At 42.2% G+C, this 16,276-nt stretch overlaps 1 protein-coding gene across 4 annotated transcripts in view; it reads left to right on the plus strand.

Moving 5' to 3' along the window:
* The first annotated feature begins 9,679 nt into the window (after window positions 1–9,679).
* SLC12A7 (solute carrier family 12 member 7) overlaps window positions 9,680–16,276 on the plus strand; it is a 128,518-nt gene continuing 121,921 nt past the window's right edge. For all 4 annotated transcript variants that reach the window (XM_087721932.1, XM_087721933.1, XM_087721936.1 and 1 more), the window contains exon 1: window positions 9,680–9,887. In XM_087721932.1, the coding sequence (XP_087578058.1) occupies window positions 9,695–9,887 (193 nt within the window). In that variant the 5' untranslated portion in view covers window positions 9,680–9,694. The remainder of the gene's footprint in view (window positions 9,888–16,276) is intronic.

A 16,276-nucleotide genomic window follows, 5' to 3' on the forward strand; every position in this document is an offset into this window, starting at 1 on the left:
AATACGAGGGCTCATGTCCAGAAGCAACCCAAGAGCCGAGGTGGCGCAGTGGTTAGGGTGCAGTACTGCAGGCCACTTCAGCTGACTGTTATCTGCAGTTCAGCGGTTCTAATCTCACCGGCTCAAGGTCGACTCAGCCTTCCATCCTTCCGAGGTGGGTGAAATGAGGACCCAGACTGTGGGGGGCAATATGCTAACTTTGTAAACTGCTTAGAGAGGGCTGAAAGCCCTATGAAGCGGTATATAAATCTAACTGCTATTGCTAAGAGCATTTGGGAGAAAAAGAAGGACTGTGTAAAGAAAGAAGCAGGAATAACAGTAGTCTTGTAATCAAAACTTTAGATTAAATAGTTCTGCCAGTTGAAATAATAGCTAAATTATTCATCTAAATATAAAAGGGGTATGTACCGTAAGCTGGAGAAACCTGCATCCTCCCTTTATTTAGAATACGGCTTCACAGTAAAAATGAAAATAAGGCTGACTGTACTGTATTTTGACTAACACAGTCTAAAATTTATTGAGAAAAAAGAAATAAAGAAATTAATGACATTCTACATTGACCTTAGCTTCTTCTTGCTGAACTAACTTTAAACAATTTAAATCATTTCTGATCTTAAGCATAGGCTAACTGGAATTTCTTGGTCCCGTATTTATTTTGTATATAGTCAATCCATTTTTTCCAGTCTCGTTTATATCTCTCATTTGAGTGATCTTTAAGATATGCTGATATTTTAGCCATCTCGGCTAAGTTTGTGACTTTCAATGTCCATTCTTGGATTGTAGGCAAGTCTTCCTTCTTCCAGTATTGCGCCACCAACAGTCTTGCTGCAGTTATTAGGTGCAGAATCAAGTTAGTCTCTACCACTGTAAAGTCAGTACATATACCTAGAAAAAATAACTGAGGAGTAAACTTTATCCTTCTTTTAAAAATATTTTGTATTTCACCCTTCACTTCCTCTTCTGCTCAATATATAAACTTTAAATGTCTGAATTGTATTCAAAAATGAATACATTCCATTCTAATTTATTTCAGAACACGCTCGACATTCATTCTAGGAGATAAGTCAAAATCAAATTAAAAGCAAACATTTCTTACTGATTCATTCTATATACAATTGCTTGCTACACAGATTAATGTACTTTTCACAGTTCTTTACAAAGCCTTAGAAGTTAAATTTAAGTGTAAATAGTGGGAAGTGTCAGACAAATAGTTACAAGGTGATTTGCTGATGTTCCTTTGTTTCATTTGCCTTCCAACTACTTTTTTAAAAGTACACTTAACAGAATGGGATGAAGTGCTCCTCCACGGAGAACTCGGGCCTATGAAGTTGTTTATGAATAAGATCAGGGAGGGGTTGCTTGTGATTTGTTTGGGGCTTTTAGAGGGCATTATTAAAATGATGAAAGAAATGTCCCTCTGGGTTCGGCTCCAAGTGGGGAAAAAGACACTGGAGACATGGAGGCTGCTTGGAAAGATGGTTTATTGGTGGACGGGACCACATAGCTTGAGTCCTGAACAGAAAAGGTGATCACATTCTTCAATGTTGGTGGAGAAGAAGAGAAGGGCCGAGGGAGGGGCTTGCTAGGCTTTTTATAAGCTGTTCAGTCCCACCTCTCTGTTTCCTGTTCCTGTGTAAGAAATGTATTCTGATTGGTTGTCAGACTCCCATGGGGCCATGCAGGGGGCTATTCTCTAGGTTGCGTTTTGAATCCAGGTTTGGTTGAGTTCTCAGATGCCATGTGGTCAGTTGGGGCCAATATTATCATGTTTTCCTGTAGCTGAAGTGGAGAGGTCTTTATTATGTAAAGTGGACTAGCTTGGCCTTCTTAATGGCCCATTAACAAAGTGGGGATGGGCAGGAAGCTACAGGCAGTTATTCTGTCTTTTAAAACGGTGCCTTATTTCTTATGTCCCAACAATGCAGAGAACTAAAACATTGCATGGTGGCATGTATTCAATATTGTTTCCATTAAATATTGTGTTGCAAAAAAGCCCCTCATTTCCCCCCACCCAAGTAGCATATTTAGTCATTATTATATATGTTTCTCTAAATATAAAGTCTTTTTTTGTGATGTATTTACATCAATGTTTCTCTGGATAGATTTTCCCAGTACAAATTTTCTCTTTGATCCAGCAAAGTTTGTTTTGTTTCTCAATTAATCTCTTAATTAACAAGATCCATTCATGCTTTTAATATATTTTATGTGGCTTTATGAAGTTTTTATACTGAAATTATTTTATTATAATAATTTAGACAGTAAATCTATTATATTTATAAACTCCAAGTTAAGAATTATGCAGTATTTTAACTATTTTAAACAAAGGCACAAGTCCTATATATAAACAGGGCTGCTATCTTTCAAACACAAAATAGTGTACCCAGATTCCATAGTGGCAAATCAGGAATGAAAGAACTGTTGCTGGTATCATCACCTTCACATAGAGCACTTCAAAAGATTTCACCAGCCAAGCTAGTTTTAGAAAACGCTGCTATCTTATGTTTAAAGGTCAGGCTTATTAATGGCTTTTGCTGCTTATTCTTCTCCTACTCATATTTCTGTATGTCAGAACATTTCTGAGCTCTTAATTTTGTTAGAAATTGTGTCACTGAAAATTAGACAAGATAATCTAATTTTTTTTTAAAGTAATATTTGTACTTTGGTAATTCTACATCATGGTTATTTCATTTGGTTCACATGCTATTCTCATATAAGTTTTCATCAGGGACGTGCCGTCACTAGAGGCAAGGGAGGCGGGGCCCCACCAGTCTCCTCAGAGAAAGGAAAGGATTTTAAATAATTTTCTTAAAATAATTAAAGCCAGGGTAGTTGCTACCAGATTTCAAGTCACAGTGGCTTGGTGTCTGCTCTCAGTATTATCTAGGAGGAGGACAGAGAACTAGGGGCCTCTTTTGCATAAGGAATTTTTCGCCTTTTAAGAGTTAAGCAAGGGTTAACAAGCAAAGAATTCCTTATGCAAATGAGGCACGTATTCTCTCGCCTCCTGTAGAGGGCATTTTTAGAGGCTTTTTAGAGTTCTCTGGGAGCAACTAGCTCAGTCTGACAGAGCTCTGGCTTTTCAAGAGGGGAGGGGAGGGCAGGGCAGGGAGAAGCAGAGTTGAAATCGTCTCTGAAACAGCTGGAAAAGGTCCGTGTGGGGAGGGGGGGGAGGAATTCAAAAAGTTTGATCGGAAGGCAGCAGGGGAAGACGGGGGTATGGCAGAGGAGCTGCTTTCAAGCCTTTGGAAAATATATCCAATCCAACTTCTGTGTTTGTGTTTGTGTTTGTGTTTGAGAGTGAGTGAATGAGAGAGGGATCGAAGTTCTCTGTGTGCGTGTGTCTGTTTGAGAGAGGGGGGAGGGAGGGAGAGAGGGAGGAAGGAGGGGGAGGGAGAAGAAAAAGAATGGGAAAACTTATTTTGCAAGGGGGAAAAATGCTGTCGCTTTAATAGCAATAGTTAGGCTTATATACCGCTTCATAGGGCTTTCAGCCCTCTCTAAGCAGTTTACAGAGTCAGCATATTGCCCCCAACAACAATCTGGGTCCTCATTTTACCCACCTCGGAAGGATGGAAGGCTGAGTCAACCTTGAGCCTGGTGGGATTTGAACAGCCAAACTGCTGAACTGCAGTAAGCTGAAGTAGCCTGCAGTGCTGCATTTAACCACTGCACCACCTCGGCTCTTTAAATTGGAACTGAGCATGCCTGGCTGTGGAATTCTGGGAGTTGAAGTCCACAAGTCTAAAAAGTGCCTCACCAGGGCTAAAGCTGACCGCACGTCACTGGTTTTCATTGCCTAGTAGTACATATAAATCTACTTTGTCAGCTTCTGTGTTAACTCTTCAGTTTCCTTTCAATGCATCGGGTTTGATCTCATATTGATCTCTGACACTGTTATCACCTCATTCATTATTCTCTGGAGTTTCTCTCCATATCCTCTCTAACCATCTTGGTTCACTTACTGTGGATACGTGGAAGTCATTGTCTGCCCACACATCATAATATGAGACTAGTCTGAAGCTGCCACAGCCTAAAAAACAGAGAGGACAAAAGCCAGGATTATTATCAAAAAGATTACTTGGAGAAATAAATAAGAAGGAAACAAATGAATAAGAATTAAAGGAAAAATATCACCCGAAGCAGACAATGGAGGCAGGTCCTGTATAGAAAACCGAAGCTACCTCTTGTTATAAATCAATCAAACAAGGCCTTTTGGTGATAAAAAGGGGTTCTGAAGTCCACCAACTTTTTGAATCATCCTGGATCTGAATTTGGCAACTTCCCTTCCTCCAAATACTACCTGCCAGCCCGTGACCCGACAAATGCGCGCATGACAAAAGCGCGCCGACAAAACCGTGGCGCTAAAGCCGCGATGTCATCAACGCGCCGACAACAGCGCGCCAACAACAGCGTGCCGACAGAAGCGCGATTTAAGTTAAGGTAAGGGTTAGGGTTAGGGTTAGGGTTAGGGTTAGGGTTAGGTTTAAGTTTAGGGTTAGGGTTAGGTTTAGGGTTAGGTTTAGGGTTAGGGTTACAGCACGCTTCTGTCGGCGCGCTGTTGTCGGCGCGCTTCAGCGCTCATTCGTCGGCACGCTTTAGAACTCGCGGTTTTGTCACCGCGGTTTAGTCAGGCACGCTTTTGTCGTTCGCCCTTTTGTCGGTTAACCCTGGCAGCCTAGTTGAGAAGGTCTTGGTAAGTGGAGATAGATGTGTCAGTGAAATAGAACAATAGATAGAGCAATTATCTGAGGCATGAATAAGTAATGATAAGCTATACCTATTTGTGCAACGGTGATAGCAATAGCAGTTAGACTTATATACCACTTCATAGGGCTTTCAGCCCTCTCTAAGCGGTTTACAGAGTCAGCATATTGCCCCCAACAACAATCCGGGTCCTCATTTTACCCACCTCGGAAGGATGGAAGGCTGAGTCAACCCTGAGCCGGTGAGATTTGAACAGCCGAACTGCAGAACTGCAGTCAGCTGAAGTAGCCTGCAGTGCTGCATTTAACCACTGCGCCACCTCGGCTCTCTCGGCTGTGATGGACATGGGAGGTAGATGAACTACGGGCATCTTACCAGGTTATTTGTTGACTTCCCAAATCGCTTTGCCGATATATTAAGTTTCTAAATATGTACAGATCATAACACAGATATTGCCCCTCATCCTGAGATCACATGCCACAGTAACCTACCGCAAGAACATAGGTTGTGCCTGCGGCTGAGATCTGGATCAACACAATGTTTGATATATGACTAGGTGCACAAGTGGCGTACTCGGGCCTATGAGTAAGAGCAGAGCCTTGGTGACTGGCTCCTATCATCCATGCCTAGGTTTCTGTATGCTGTGATGGTGGTGTAGCCGAATCTGCCTGCAGGGAGAAAACCCAGTAAGAAGTGGTAAGATGACCTGCATTCTTCTGTCTACAATAAAAGCAGAAGTGGAAAGGAGCCTAAATATGCTGGCTGCTGAGCAGCCCATTTCTCTGTCAGTGATGACAACTGTGGGACAACACCCTGTAAAGGAAATGGCAGTGTTGAATAGATATAGCACTTGACAGTGTGATTCTTTGTGGTATGCTTCAATCCTGTGCCCTGCATGCCTCAGCATGAAGTGCCTTCAAAGGGATACCTTGTTCAACTGGGATTCATCTCTTTCCTACCATAAAGTCAAGGCACCTGGAGGCTAAAGACTCTCAGGCCTCTGATCAGGGGTGGGTTTCTCGCCCCGTTCCAACCGGTTCGGTTGGAACGGGGCCGGCGGCGTCCTCGTGCACGTGCGCAGTGCACGCATGCGTACTAGCATCTGTGCGATGCTCCAGCTGCTCCTGGAGGATCGCGCAGGCACTGTATGCGTCCTGCGCATACGTGTAAGTGCAGAACTCGTCAAAACCGGGTAAGGAAAGCGGGCGGGTGGGCCCTTCGCCGTTCCCGGAAGTTACTTACTTCCGGGTTCTCCGACCAACCGGTTCGCGGGGACCGCCGCGAACCGGTTGAAACCCACCCCTGCCTCTGATGCTGGGGTTGTTGAGCAAGATGGTCCCTTTGAAGGCACTTCACGCTGTGGCATGCAGGACACAGGATTGAAGCATGCCACAAAGATCACAATATCAAGGGCTATTATCTGCTCAACGTTACCATTTAGCCTCTCCTCCATGTTTCCATTGTGAGGAAATAATGCCCCATGAAAGTATCCAATGGCAAGTTTCAAGATATGTCTTAGTCAGACTAAGGCATATCCTGAAATTTGTCGTTGGGTATTTGCATGGAGCATGTGTTGCCACGATGGAAATCGTTCCTGGGAATTTAAAGGATTGGCTTCACCTACTTACTGGTAGGTGAAGGTTCATATAGCTTTTTAGCATGAGCAAGAGTGCAATATTGCAGTACAACATAAAGGTGGTAATGACATTACTCGTGGTTTGATAGCGTGACCCGTCAAAACCGCGCTCGACTAAACCGCGCCCGATTAAACCGCGTCGCTGACGTCATCAACAGGGCGACAACAGCCAGCGCGGAGAAAGAAGGGCGCTTTAAATAGCGCTTTGAAAGCAAGCCGATTCAACTTAAGGTAAGGGTTAGGTTTAGGGTTAGGTTAAGGGTTAGGGTTAGGTTTAGGGTTAGGTTAAGGGTTAGGGTTAGGTTTAGGGTTAGGTTAAGGGTTAGGATTAGGTTTAGGGTTAGGTTTAGGGTTAGGTTAAGGGTTAGGTTTAGGGTTAGGTTTAGGGTTAGGTTTAGGGTTAGGTTAAGGGTTAGGGTTAGGTTTAGGGTTAGGTTAAGGGTTAGGTTTAGGGTTAGGTTAAGGGTTAGGATTAGGTTTAGGGTTAGGTTTAGGGTTAGGTTTAGGATTAGGTTTAGGATTAGGTTTAGGGGGTTAGGTTTAGGGGTTAATTTTAGGTTTAGGGTTTACAGCGTGCTTCTGTCTCCGCGCTGTTGCCGCCCTGTTGATGACATCAGCGACGAAGTTTAGTCGGACGCGGTTTAGTCGAGCGCGGTTTTGTGGTGGAACCGTTTGATAGATGGTGACCGACCAACCATCACAATCCATGACTGGGAACCAACATGGACAAGAAGCTTTCATTGATAGCTCAATCTGCCTTCATTCACTCAACTACATGGGAGAGAGGGGTGAAAGTGAGTTGAAAAATGATTGCCCTGGTTTCTGAGTTTACATGGAACCAGTGATGCTTACAGGGAAATACAACAGCAGCTCGTTGATTGAGTGCAAAGTGATCGACAAGAGATGCTGAGTGTACTTCCTGCTTAAAGGGCACAGTGTGTGAGCAAATAGAAATTAGCCACTTTTCATTCATCTGGCACCAGGAATGGTTATGTGGATTTTTGCCTGATAGTACCTTCAAAAACCCCAGTTTATTTCCTCCCCGTGAGAGATAAAATTAAGTACCAGATCAAATGGTTTATATGCTCTCCATTCAAAAATCCGGTGACTTGATGTTTTTAAATTCAGGATCATTAGCTTTGTATGAATGAATACAAGTTATCTCCTAAACCAGATACTGTATGTAGTTATGGGTCAATTGACTATTTTGTGGGAGATAGGCACAAACTTAGATGCACAATATGCTTTTTTCCATATATTTTTATTATTTTTACATTTAAAACAATTCAGTACCGCGAAGTTGGAGTGACTATACATTCACATTATATACAGCTAGTCACAACTATTAACAACTAGCCTACTAAATACATGATCATTCCTTCTGTCCAATCACAATATATACAGTTTGTTCTAGTCTTGTCACCTTGTCTTATACCAGTCATAAAATCTATTCCAGACTTCAAAATATTCTGATTCCCCCTTTATTTTTAAGTTCAAGAATGAGCCTATCTGCTTCCGCACAGGCCAACACTTTTCTGATTATATTTAGCTCTGATGCTGTATTTTCTTTTTTTCCAATATTGTGCATAGGTTATGCGCGCCGCAGTTAGTACATGAATAACTAAATAAAGTGTATCTTTCTTAAACCCCTCTGGTATTATACCTAGGAGAAAAAATCCCGGTTTAAACAAGATTTGGTCTCCCACCATTTGTTCTAACCATGATTGAATCATTTCCCAATATTTTTTTGCCTCATTGCACGTCCATCACATATGATAAAAAGTGCCTGGTGGTTTTTTTTACACTTCCAACAATTTGGGGCCAGATTTTTAAACATTTTGGAGAGCCTCACATATGATAAAAAGTGCCTGGTGTTTTTTTTACACTTCCAACAATTTGGGGCCAGATTTTTAAACATTTTGGAGAGCCCCACATATGATAAAAAGTGCCTGGTGTTTTTTTTACACTTCCAACAATTTGGGGCCAGATTTTTAAACATTTTGGAGAGCCCCACGTATGATAAAAAGTGCCTGGTGTTTTTTTTACACTTCCAACAATTTGGGGCCAGATTTTTAAACATTTTGGAGAGCCCCACGTATGATAAAAAGTGCCTGGTGGTTTTTTTACACTTCCAACAATTTGGGGCCAGATTTTTAAACATTTTGGAGAGCCCCACATATGATAAAAAGTGCCTGGTGTTTTTTTTACACTTCCAACAATTTGGAGCCAGATTTTTAAACATTTTGGAGAGCCCCACATATGATAAAAAGTGCCTGGTGTTTTTTTTAACACTTCCAACAATTTGGGGGCAGATTTTTAAACATTTTGGAGAGCCCCACATATGATAAAAAGTGCCTGGTGTTTTTTTTACACTTCCAACAATTTGGGGCCAGATTTTTAAACATTTTGGAGAGCCCCACATATGATAAAAAGTGCCTGGTGTTTTTTTTACACTTCCAACAATTTGGGGCCAGATTTTTAAACATTTTGGAGAGCCCCACATATGATAAAAAGTGCCTGGTGTTTTTTTACACTTCCAACAATTTGGAGCCAGATTTTTAAACATTTTGGAGAGCCCCACATATGATAAAAAGTGCCTGGTGTTTTTTTTACACTTCCAACAATTTGGAGCCAGATTTTTAAACATTTTGGAGAGCCCCACATATGATAAAAAGTGCCTGGTGTTTTTTTTACACTTCCAACAATTTGGGGCCAGATTTTTAAACATTTTGGAGAGCCCCACATATGATAAAAAGTGCCTGGTGTTTTTTTTTTACACTTCCAACAATTTGGGGCCAGATTTTTAAACATTTTGGAGAGCCCTGCTTGGAGGGAGATGCACAATGTTGACTCCTTTGTATATTAGAGAGTTGAACCATTACATTTAGGACAAACACTTAGAAACTCCCTCAAACCAAGTGCTTTAAGGCTTGTGTGCCAAATCAGGGGCACACAGAAAGGAATATCGAGGACGCCTGCGTTTCTCAGAAGCGTGTTAGAGGCCAACACAGCAGATTGGAAGAAAAGAGGCACAGACGTTGCCAGTAAACCAATACGAAGAGGAAAAAGGCGCTTCGATCCCTTCCCGCCTTTTCATTTTGGAGAAAACGGCCCCTTTTCGTGCGAGGCGCCTCTATTGCCTGGTTGATAGCAAAAAAAAAGAGGGCGGCAAACAAGGTTTGTTGCCCGGGCAGCCGCTCTTAGGGGCGGGGAAGGAGAGGCGGAGAAAACGGGAAGAAAGAGCCGCCCTCGCCGCTCTTCCTTGCCACAACGACCCGGGAGGGGGCAGGCGGCGGGTTGTGGCTCTGCCCAAGCGGACTTAGCGCTCCGGAGGGGGGGAAGATCGCTGCTGCCATGCCCACCAACTTCACCGTAGTGCCGGTGGAGGCGCCCGCTGGCGGCGGCGGCCACGAGGCCCCCGGTGCCCAGCAGCCGGAGCGTTTAGACCAGCCGGCCAATGAGAACAGCAAAAGCCAGGGCTGCGCTGGTGCCCACGACCGGCAAACGCAACGAAGTGAGAGTGGCAGCGTGGAGCGCGGGAGCCAAGGTGAGTGGCGGCGGGTCCCTCCGGCGGGGATGAGAACCGGCGAGCACGTGAGTTGCCCGGGAAGAAAGGGAAGGGCGGGGCGCGCGCGTGTGTGCTAAGGTTAAGTCCCTTCTGTCCGGGAGTCTATGTGTGTGTGTGTGTGTGTGTGTGTGTGTGTGTGTGTGTCGGGAGTGTGTGTGTGTGGGTAGGTAGGTAGGTAGGGTAGGTATGTAGGGTGGGTGGGTAGGTAGGGTGGGTGGGTGGGTAGGTAGGTAGGTAGGTAGGTAGGTAGGTAGGTAGGTAGGGTGGGTGGGTGGGTAGTTAGGGTAGGTGGGTGGGTAGGTAGGTAGGGTAGGTATGTAGGGTGGGTGGGTGGGTAGGTAGGTAGGTAGGGTAGATAGGTAGCGTGGGTAGGTGGGTAGGTAGGGTAGGTGGCTGGTGTGTAGGTGGGTAGGTAGGTAGAATAAATTTCAGCTCCGTTCCCTCTTAAACGTGTGGATTTTTTTGTACATGGTGCCCGCTTGGAGGAAGCCCAGCTTAACTTTCTTTGCAGCAAGCGTGCAACTTTGGGGCAACTCTCCCTTACCCCTAATGCAAAAAAACAAAACATATAAGGTTGCGTGGCGGAAAGTTGTGTTTTGGCTGATTGGCAGAGCTGTATGAAGAAGTGGATTTTTGTAGGGCTGTTTGTTCCTTGGCAGCAGATCCCACAGGTAGCCTTTCCTGGCAGCGGAATGAAAACAAGGAGGAGCTAAGTTAGTAGGCATTCTCGATCATGGAAGATGGGCATTTATTTATTTTTTTCACTATGGGAAACTTACTAGAACAGACCTGCGTGGTTTGTTTTCTTTGCGAAGTTAATTCTCCTTCGGCTCGAACCAATTTACTCCGAAATAGCCGTGCATCAGATTATTTCTTAAGAAAATTATATGTGGAAAGAAGGAAGGAAGGAAGGAGGGAGGGAGGGAGGGAGGGAAGGAAGGAAGGAAGGAAGGAAGGAAGGAAGGAAGGAAGGAAGGAAGGAAGGAAGGAAGGAAGGAAGGAAGGAAGGAATTTTCTTTTCAGAGAAAAAAAAGGACACAATTTAAGCATGATAGGGTAGTAGATTTGTAGTACGTGCAGTTTCATTCTTCGAAGGAAAGGGTGACATTATTTCAAAACATACTAACTCCCAAATCTCCAGAATGTGTATTACTTCTGCTTTTGCGGTATAGAGATCTATCCATCATCTGGTTGTACAATTATCTTGGACTATGGCACTTTAAATTACAGATAGGATTTAGTATTTTGACCGATTGTTATTCTGTTGTAATTTTAAAAAAACTAGCACATCAAAAAACATCTAGGTGAATTGTGTCTCCAATTAATAACTATGTAAACACTGAAAAGTGAGATTCCTCAATTGTGTCTAGTTCAACATTCTTTGTTGTATATTACCGTATAAATCAGTAATAAGACGTATTGTATAAATCATTGATGAAGGATTGGGTAAACTTTACACCAATGTACTGGAAATGGGCTCTAGATTCACCAGTGAAGGGGAAGTGGGTGGCATACATGAGGATAAATGTCAAAGTAATTTTAAAAGTTCCTTTGCTTTTCCTCTGGGGAAAGGCAGGGGAGAGAAAAATACTGCAATAGAAAGCAGAATTAGTTTAAATTTGGAGCTTTTGTTTGTAAGAATGGTAGTATAATTAAAAATACAGGGCTCTCTTTATGCCAAATGTTATAGACAGTCAATTCTATTTCATTAGATTGCAAAAATACTTCACTAGTAATTTGCATCACAACATATACAGTACTTCAAATGTATATTAATAATGCGAGCCTGTCATCTGGCTGGTCCTTTGTTAGGTTGGTATTGTACCTAGGAGACGTCTTAAGTCATAGAAGGAAAGGGATATTTTAGGAAATCATTTCTAGAGAGGAAATTATGTTTCAGCATAGAAAGTAAAGTAAGTGACACTTTCAGTATTGATATTTTCATAATGGCATATGATTTTGTGAACACATAACTTTCATTTTATAAGATGCATGAAGTGTTATCCAAGAATAGTTAGGAAATGAGGATGTAAATAAGTTAGATCAGAGATAAATAAATATTCAGATAGACCTGTTTTTAAATAGTGACTATTCACAAGCGTTCATTGAGAATAACATGTATGTTCTTGTTTTAACTACTTACCTAGTGTGACAGAAACCCATTGTCAGGTATTTTGTAATTTGTATCATGTAAGAGCTACTACTGTTGTAATTGCAAATGGTAAACATTATAAACTTATTTTAAATTTGTTGGCAGGAAGTATGAAAGATAGAATAAATAAAGGATGAAAGTATTTGTCTTAAGAATATTCAGAATTCTGTTGATAAGAATGATTCTCCGGGTAAGAAAACAATTCACAAAAATATAGAAACTTAGGTCACAGCTGAATGTCTGGTAAAAAAATGTATAGGCAACTTGTGCTATGAAAATTATCTGATTATACTAGTTTTCAGCAGCGCCTGATAGATGCTTAATGAATGATTCATGTTAAAAGTAGCTAGAGATAGTGGAGAGAAGGCAACGAAAATACCATAATCATGCAAAACATATCCTATAAAAGAAAGAACATCAGATCATTCTTGAAATCTTTGGAAGGCTAAACAGATACAGTAATTACAAAATTAAAAGAACCTTAATGACTAGTAGAATACATTTGAGAGTAGAAATCAGATTTGTAGTGGTTTCCTCCACCCACCCTTTTTGGAGGATTTTAAGAATGGGTTAGTTGTTTGTGGCTTTTAAGTATTTGATACTATTCTGGGGCACTGAATTGTTGCTTTCGAACTCTTAAGATCTACATAATTATAGTGGTTGGTGTCTTTTCTTTCTGGTTTTCTTTTTTAAATAAGAACCTCTAAATACAGAATACAACAGCAATTTGCAACTTGCTTTGGTTTAAAGCTAGCAAATTGAAGAAAAGGCACTCTGATTAAAGAGCAAACAAATTTAATCGATCATAGTAATTGAAAGAAATGGAGCTGGAAAAAATAGTTTTTCCGACATAGAATCAAATGTGTTGTTTGAAATGGCCTTTTTGTAGTTAGGGATGTAGGGCTAACTAAACAGCTTAAAAGTATTGTATAAACTTCTGTAGATCACACATTGATCCAAGATAAAGCTAGGGTTGAAATCCAGATAATTTCAGGACCACATTGGTACTTGAGAGACCGCCTGCTGCCAATTACCTCCCACAGACCCATTAGATCTCACAGGGTTGGCCTCCTCCGGGTGCCATCTACCAGCCAATGCCACCTGGCTATTACCCGGGGGAGGGCCTTCTCTGTGGCAGCTCCGGCCCTCTGGAATGAACTCCCTGCAGGGATTCGGACCCTCACCTTTCTCCAGGCCTTCCGAAAAGCCGTCAAAACCTGGCTTTGCCGGCAGGCCTGGGGGTGATGAGTTCCCTCCCCTCTCGACATGTATGGTTGTGCGACTGTTGTCTACTTTTATTATTTGTATTTTGTCTTTTATGTTCCCCTTTTTCCCCCCCCTTGAATTGTTCGCCGCCCTGAGTCCTCCCGGAGAAGGGCGGCATACAAATAATAAAATAAAATACAATACAATACACATTGACAGGGATATATACAGATAGCCCTCCGGACAGGGATATATACAGGTAACTGTAATGGAGCTTGCCCAATATGATCGAAAGTTGTAATGGATGTAAAATGAATTGGTCACATAACTGATCTGATTTTACCACGATTTTTGCTACAGTTGTTAAGTGAACACTGCTGTCATTAAGTAAAGCCATTGTTCACCATGTCACAAATTATAAGTGCCAGTTTTCAGCAAAACTTTGTAAAACCATATTACTGGTCATGTAGTCACATGACCAGAAATATGGTTGTGTTGATGAGTACCTGAAGTGTGGACATGTGACTGTGGAGATGCCTAATTATAAGAAATTTAGACCGCAAGCCCCTTTTTTCAAGTAGGTCATAACTTTGAATAGTTGCTAAGCATACGATTGTAAGTCAAGGACTACGGTTCCACCACAAATGCGCGAACGACAAAAGCGCGCCTGACTAAACCGCGGTGACAAAACCGCGTCGACGAATGAGCGCTGAAGCGCGCCGACAACAGCGCGCCGACAGAAGCGCGCTGTAACCTAACCCTAAACCTTACCTTAACTTAAATCGCGCTTCTGTCGGCGCGCTGTTGTCGGCGCGCTTTTGACATCGCGGTTTTAGCGCCGCGGTTTTGTCGGCGCGCTTTTGACGTTCACGCTTTTGTTGGGTCACGAAGGACTACCTGTCTCTTCCTGAGACTGTACTACTTCACAATGCAAGTTGGTTATTGGATGTTTAAACTCTCCTGTTAGAGCATCTTAAATTATGTGTCGGCTATAAAAATTCTTACAGAGATTTCTATTCTGTTCAGGAGGTAATTTTTTAGATAGAGTTGTTTTACTGCAGAGAAGATTCTATAATAGAATCTTTTATCTGCAATTCAAGTGACACGGTCCTACAAAATATTGCTGCACTTTTACTTATTCCTGTAATGGACAGCATAAAAATGGAAAGTTCAGAAGCACAAGAACATATTTGGTAAAGTCTACTAAGAGAGGAAAACAAGATACATGAGAATCACTTTGGAGCTCATTCAACAACAGTGGAATCCATCAATTAGATCTTCAGCACTAAACCCAAATTCTTAATTAAGCGGAAATTAGAAAAAAACATTTCCCTCCCAATCTTGTTAGCCATTACCTATTAGAATCTTAATATGTTTCCTTTATAGCAACACTCTGTGTGATTGGGCAGGCATGGATTTAAATATGTTTCAATCATTTTGAAGGTGAAAATTGTGTTAATCGTAGAACAAAAGCAATGTGTGACAAAGGATAATCAACTCTTTCCTAAATCCAGCACTTTTCTTTCAACTGTGCTTGTTACGGGAACTTGAGTAAGAAGGCATAAAAGAAAAAAAGATGGTTAAATTAAAATGTAAGAGTAGAGATTACAGGTGAAACTTGAAAAATTAGAATGTCCTGCAAAAGTTCATTTATTTCAGCAATGCAACTTAAAAGGTGAAACTAGTATATGAGATAGACTCATTACATGCAAAGCAAGATAGTTCAAGCTATGATTTGTCATAATTGTGATGATTATGGCTTACAGCTTATGAAAACCCCAAATCCACAATCTCAGAAAATTAGAATATTGTGAAAAGATGCAATATTCTAGGCTCAAAGTGCCCAACTCTAATCAGCTAATTAAGCCATAACATCTGCAAAGAGTTCCTGAGCCTTTAAATGGTCTCTCAGTCTGGTTCAGTAGGAATCACAATCATGGGAAAGACTGCTGACCTGACAGTTGTGCAGAAAACCATCATTGACACCCTCCATAAGGAGGGAAAGCCTCAAAAGGTAGTTGCAAAAGAAGTTGGATGTTCGCAAAGTGCTGTATCAAAGCACATTAATAGAAAGTTATGTGGAAGGGAAAAAGGTGGAAGAAAAAGGTGCACAAGCAGCAGGGATGACCGCAGCCTGGAGAGGATTGTCAGGAAAGGCCATTCAAAAGTGTTGGAGACTTTCACAAGGAATGGACTGAGGCTGGAGTCAGTGCATCAAGAGCCACCACACACAGACGGATCCAGGACATGGGCTTCAAATGTCGTATTCCTCTCGTCAAGCCGCTCCTGAACAACAAACAACGTCAGTAGCCTCTTACCTGGGCTAAAGAAAAACAGACCTGGTCTGTTGCTCTGTGGTCCAAAGACCTCTTTCCTGATGAGAGCAACTTTTGCATCTCATTTGGAAACCAAGGACCCAGAGTGTGGAGGAAGAATGGAGAGCCACACATTGCAAGATGCTTGAAATCCAGCGTGAAGTTTCCACAGTCTGTGTTGATTTGGGGAGCCATGTCATCTGCTGGTGTTGGTCCACTGTACTTCATTAAGACCAGGGTCAACGCAGCTGTCTACCAGGAGATTTTGGAGCACTTCATGCTTCCTTCCGCAGACGAGCTTTATGGGGATGCTGACTTCATTTTCCAGCAGGACTTGGCACCTGCCCACACTGCCAAAAGCACCAAAACCTGGTTCAATGACCGTGGGATTACTGTGCTTGATTGGCCAGCAAACTCGCCTGACCTGAACCCCATTGAGAATCTATGGGGCATTGCCAAGAGAAAGATGAGAGACATGAGGCTGAACAATGCAGAAGAGCTGAAGGCCACTATTGAAGCATCCTGGTCTTCCATAACACCTCAGCAGTGCCACAGGCTGATAGCTTCCATGCCACGCCGCATTGAGGCAGTAATTGCTGCAAAAGGGGCCCAAACCAAGTACTGAGTACATATGCATGCTTATACTTTTCAGAGGTCTGATATTGTTCTATGTACAATCCTTGTTTTATTGATTG

This window comes from Thamnophis sirtalis, unplaced genomic scaffold, assembly GCF_051295495.1.
Source record: "Thamnophis sirtalis isolate CommonGarterSnake01/CBP01778 unplaced genomic scaffold, rThaSir2_p1.2 scaffold_8, whole genome shotgun sequence".
Taxonomy (NCBI): Eukaryota; Metazoa; Chordata; class Lepidosauria; order Squamata; family Natricidae; genus Thamnophis; species Thamnophis sirtalis.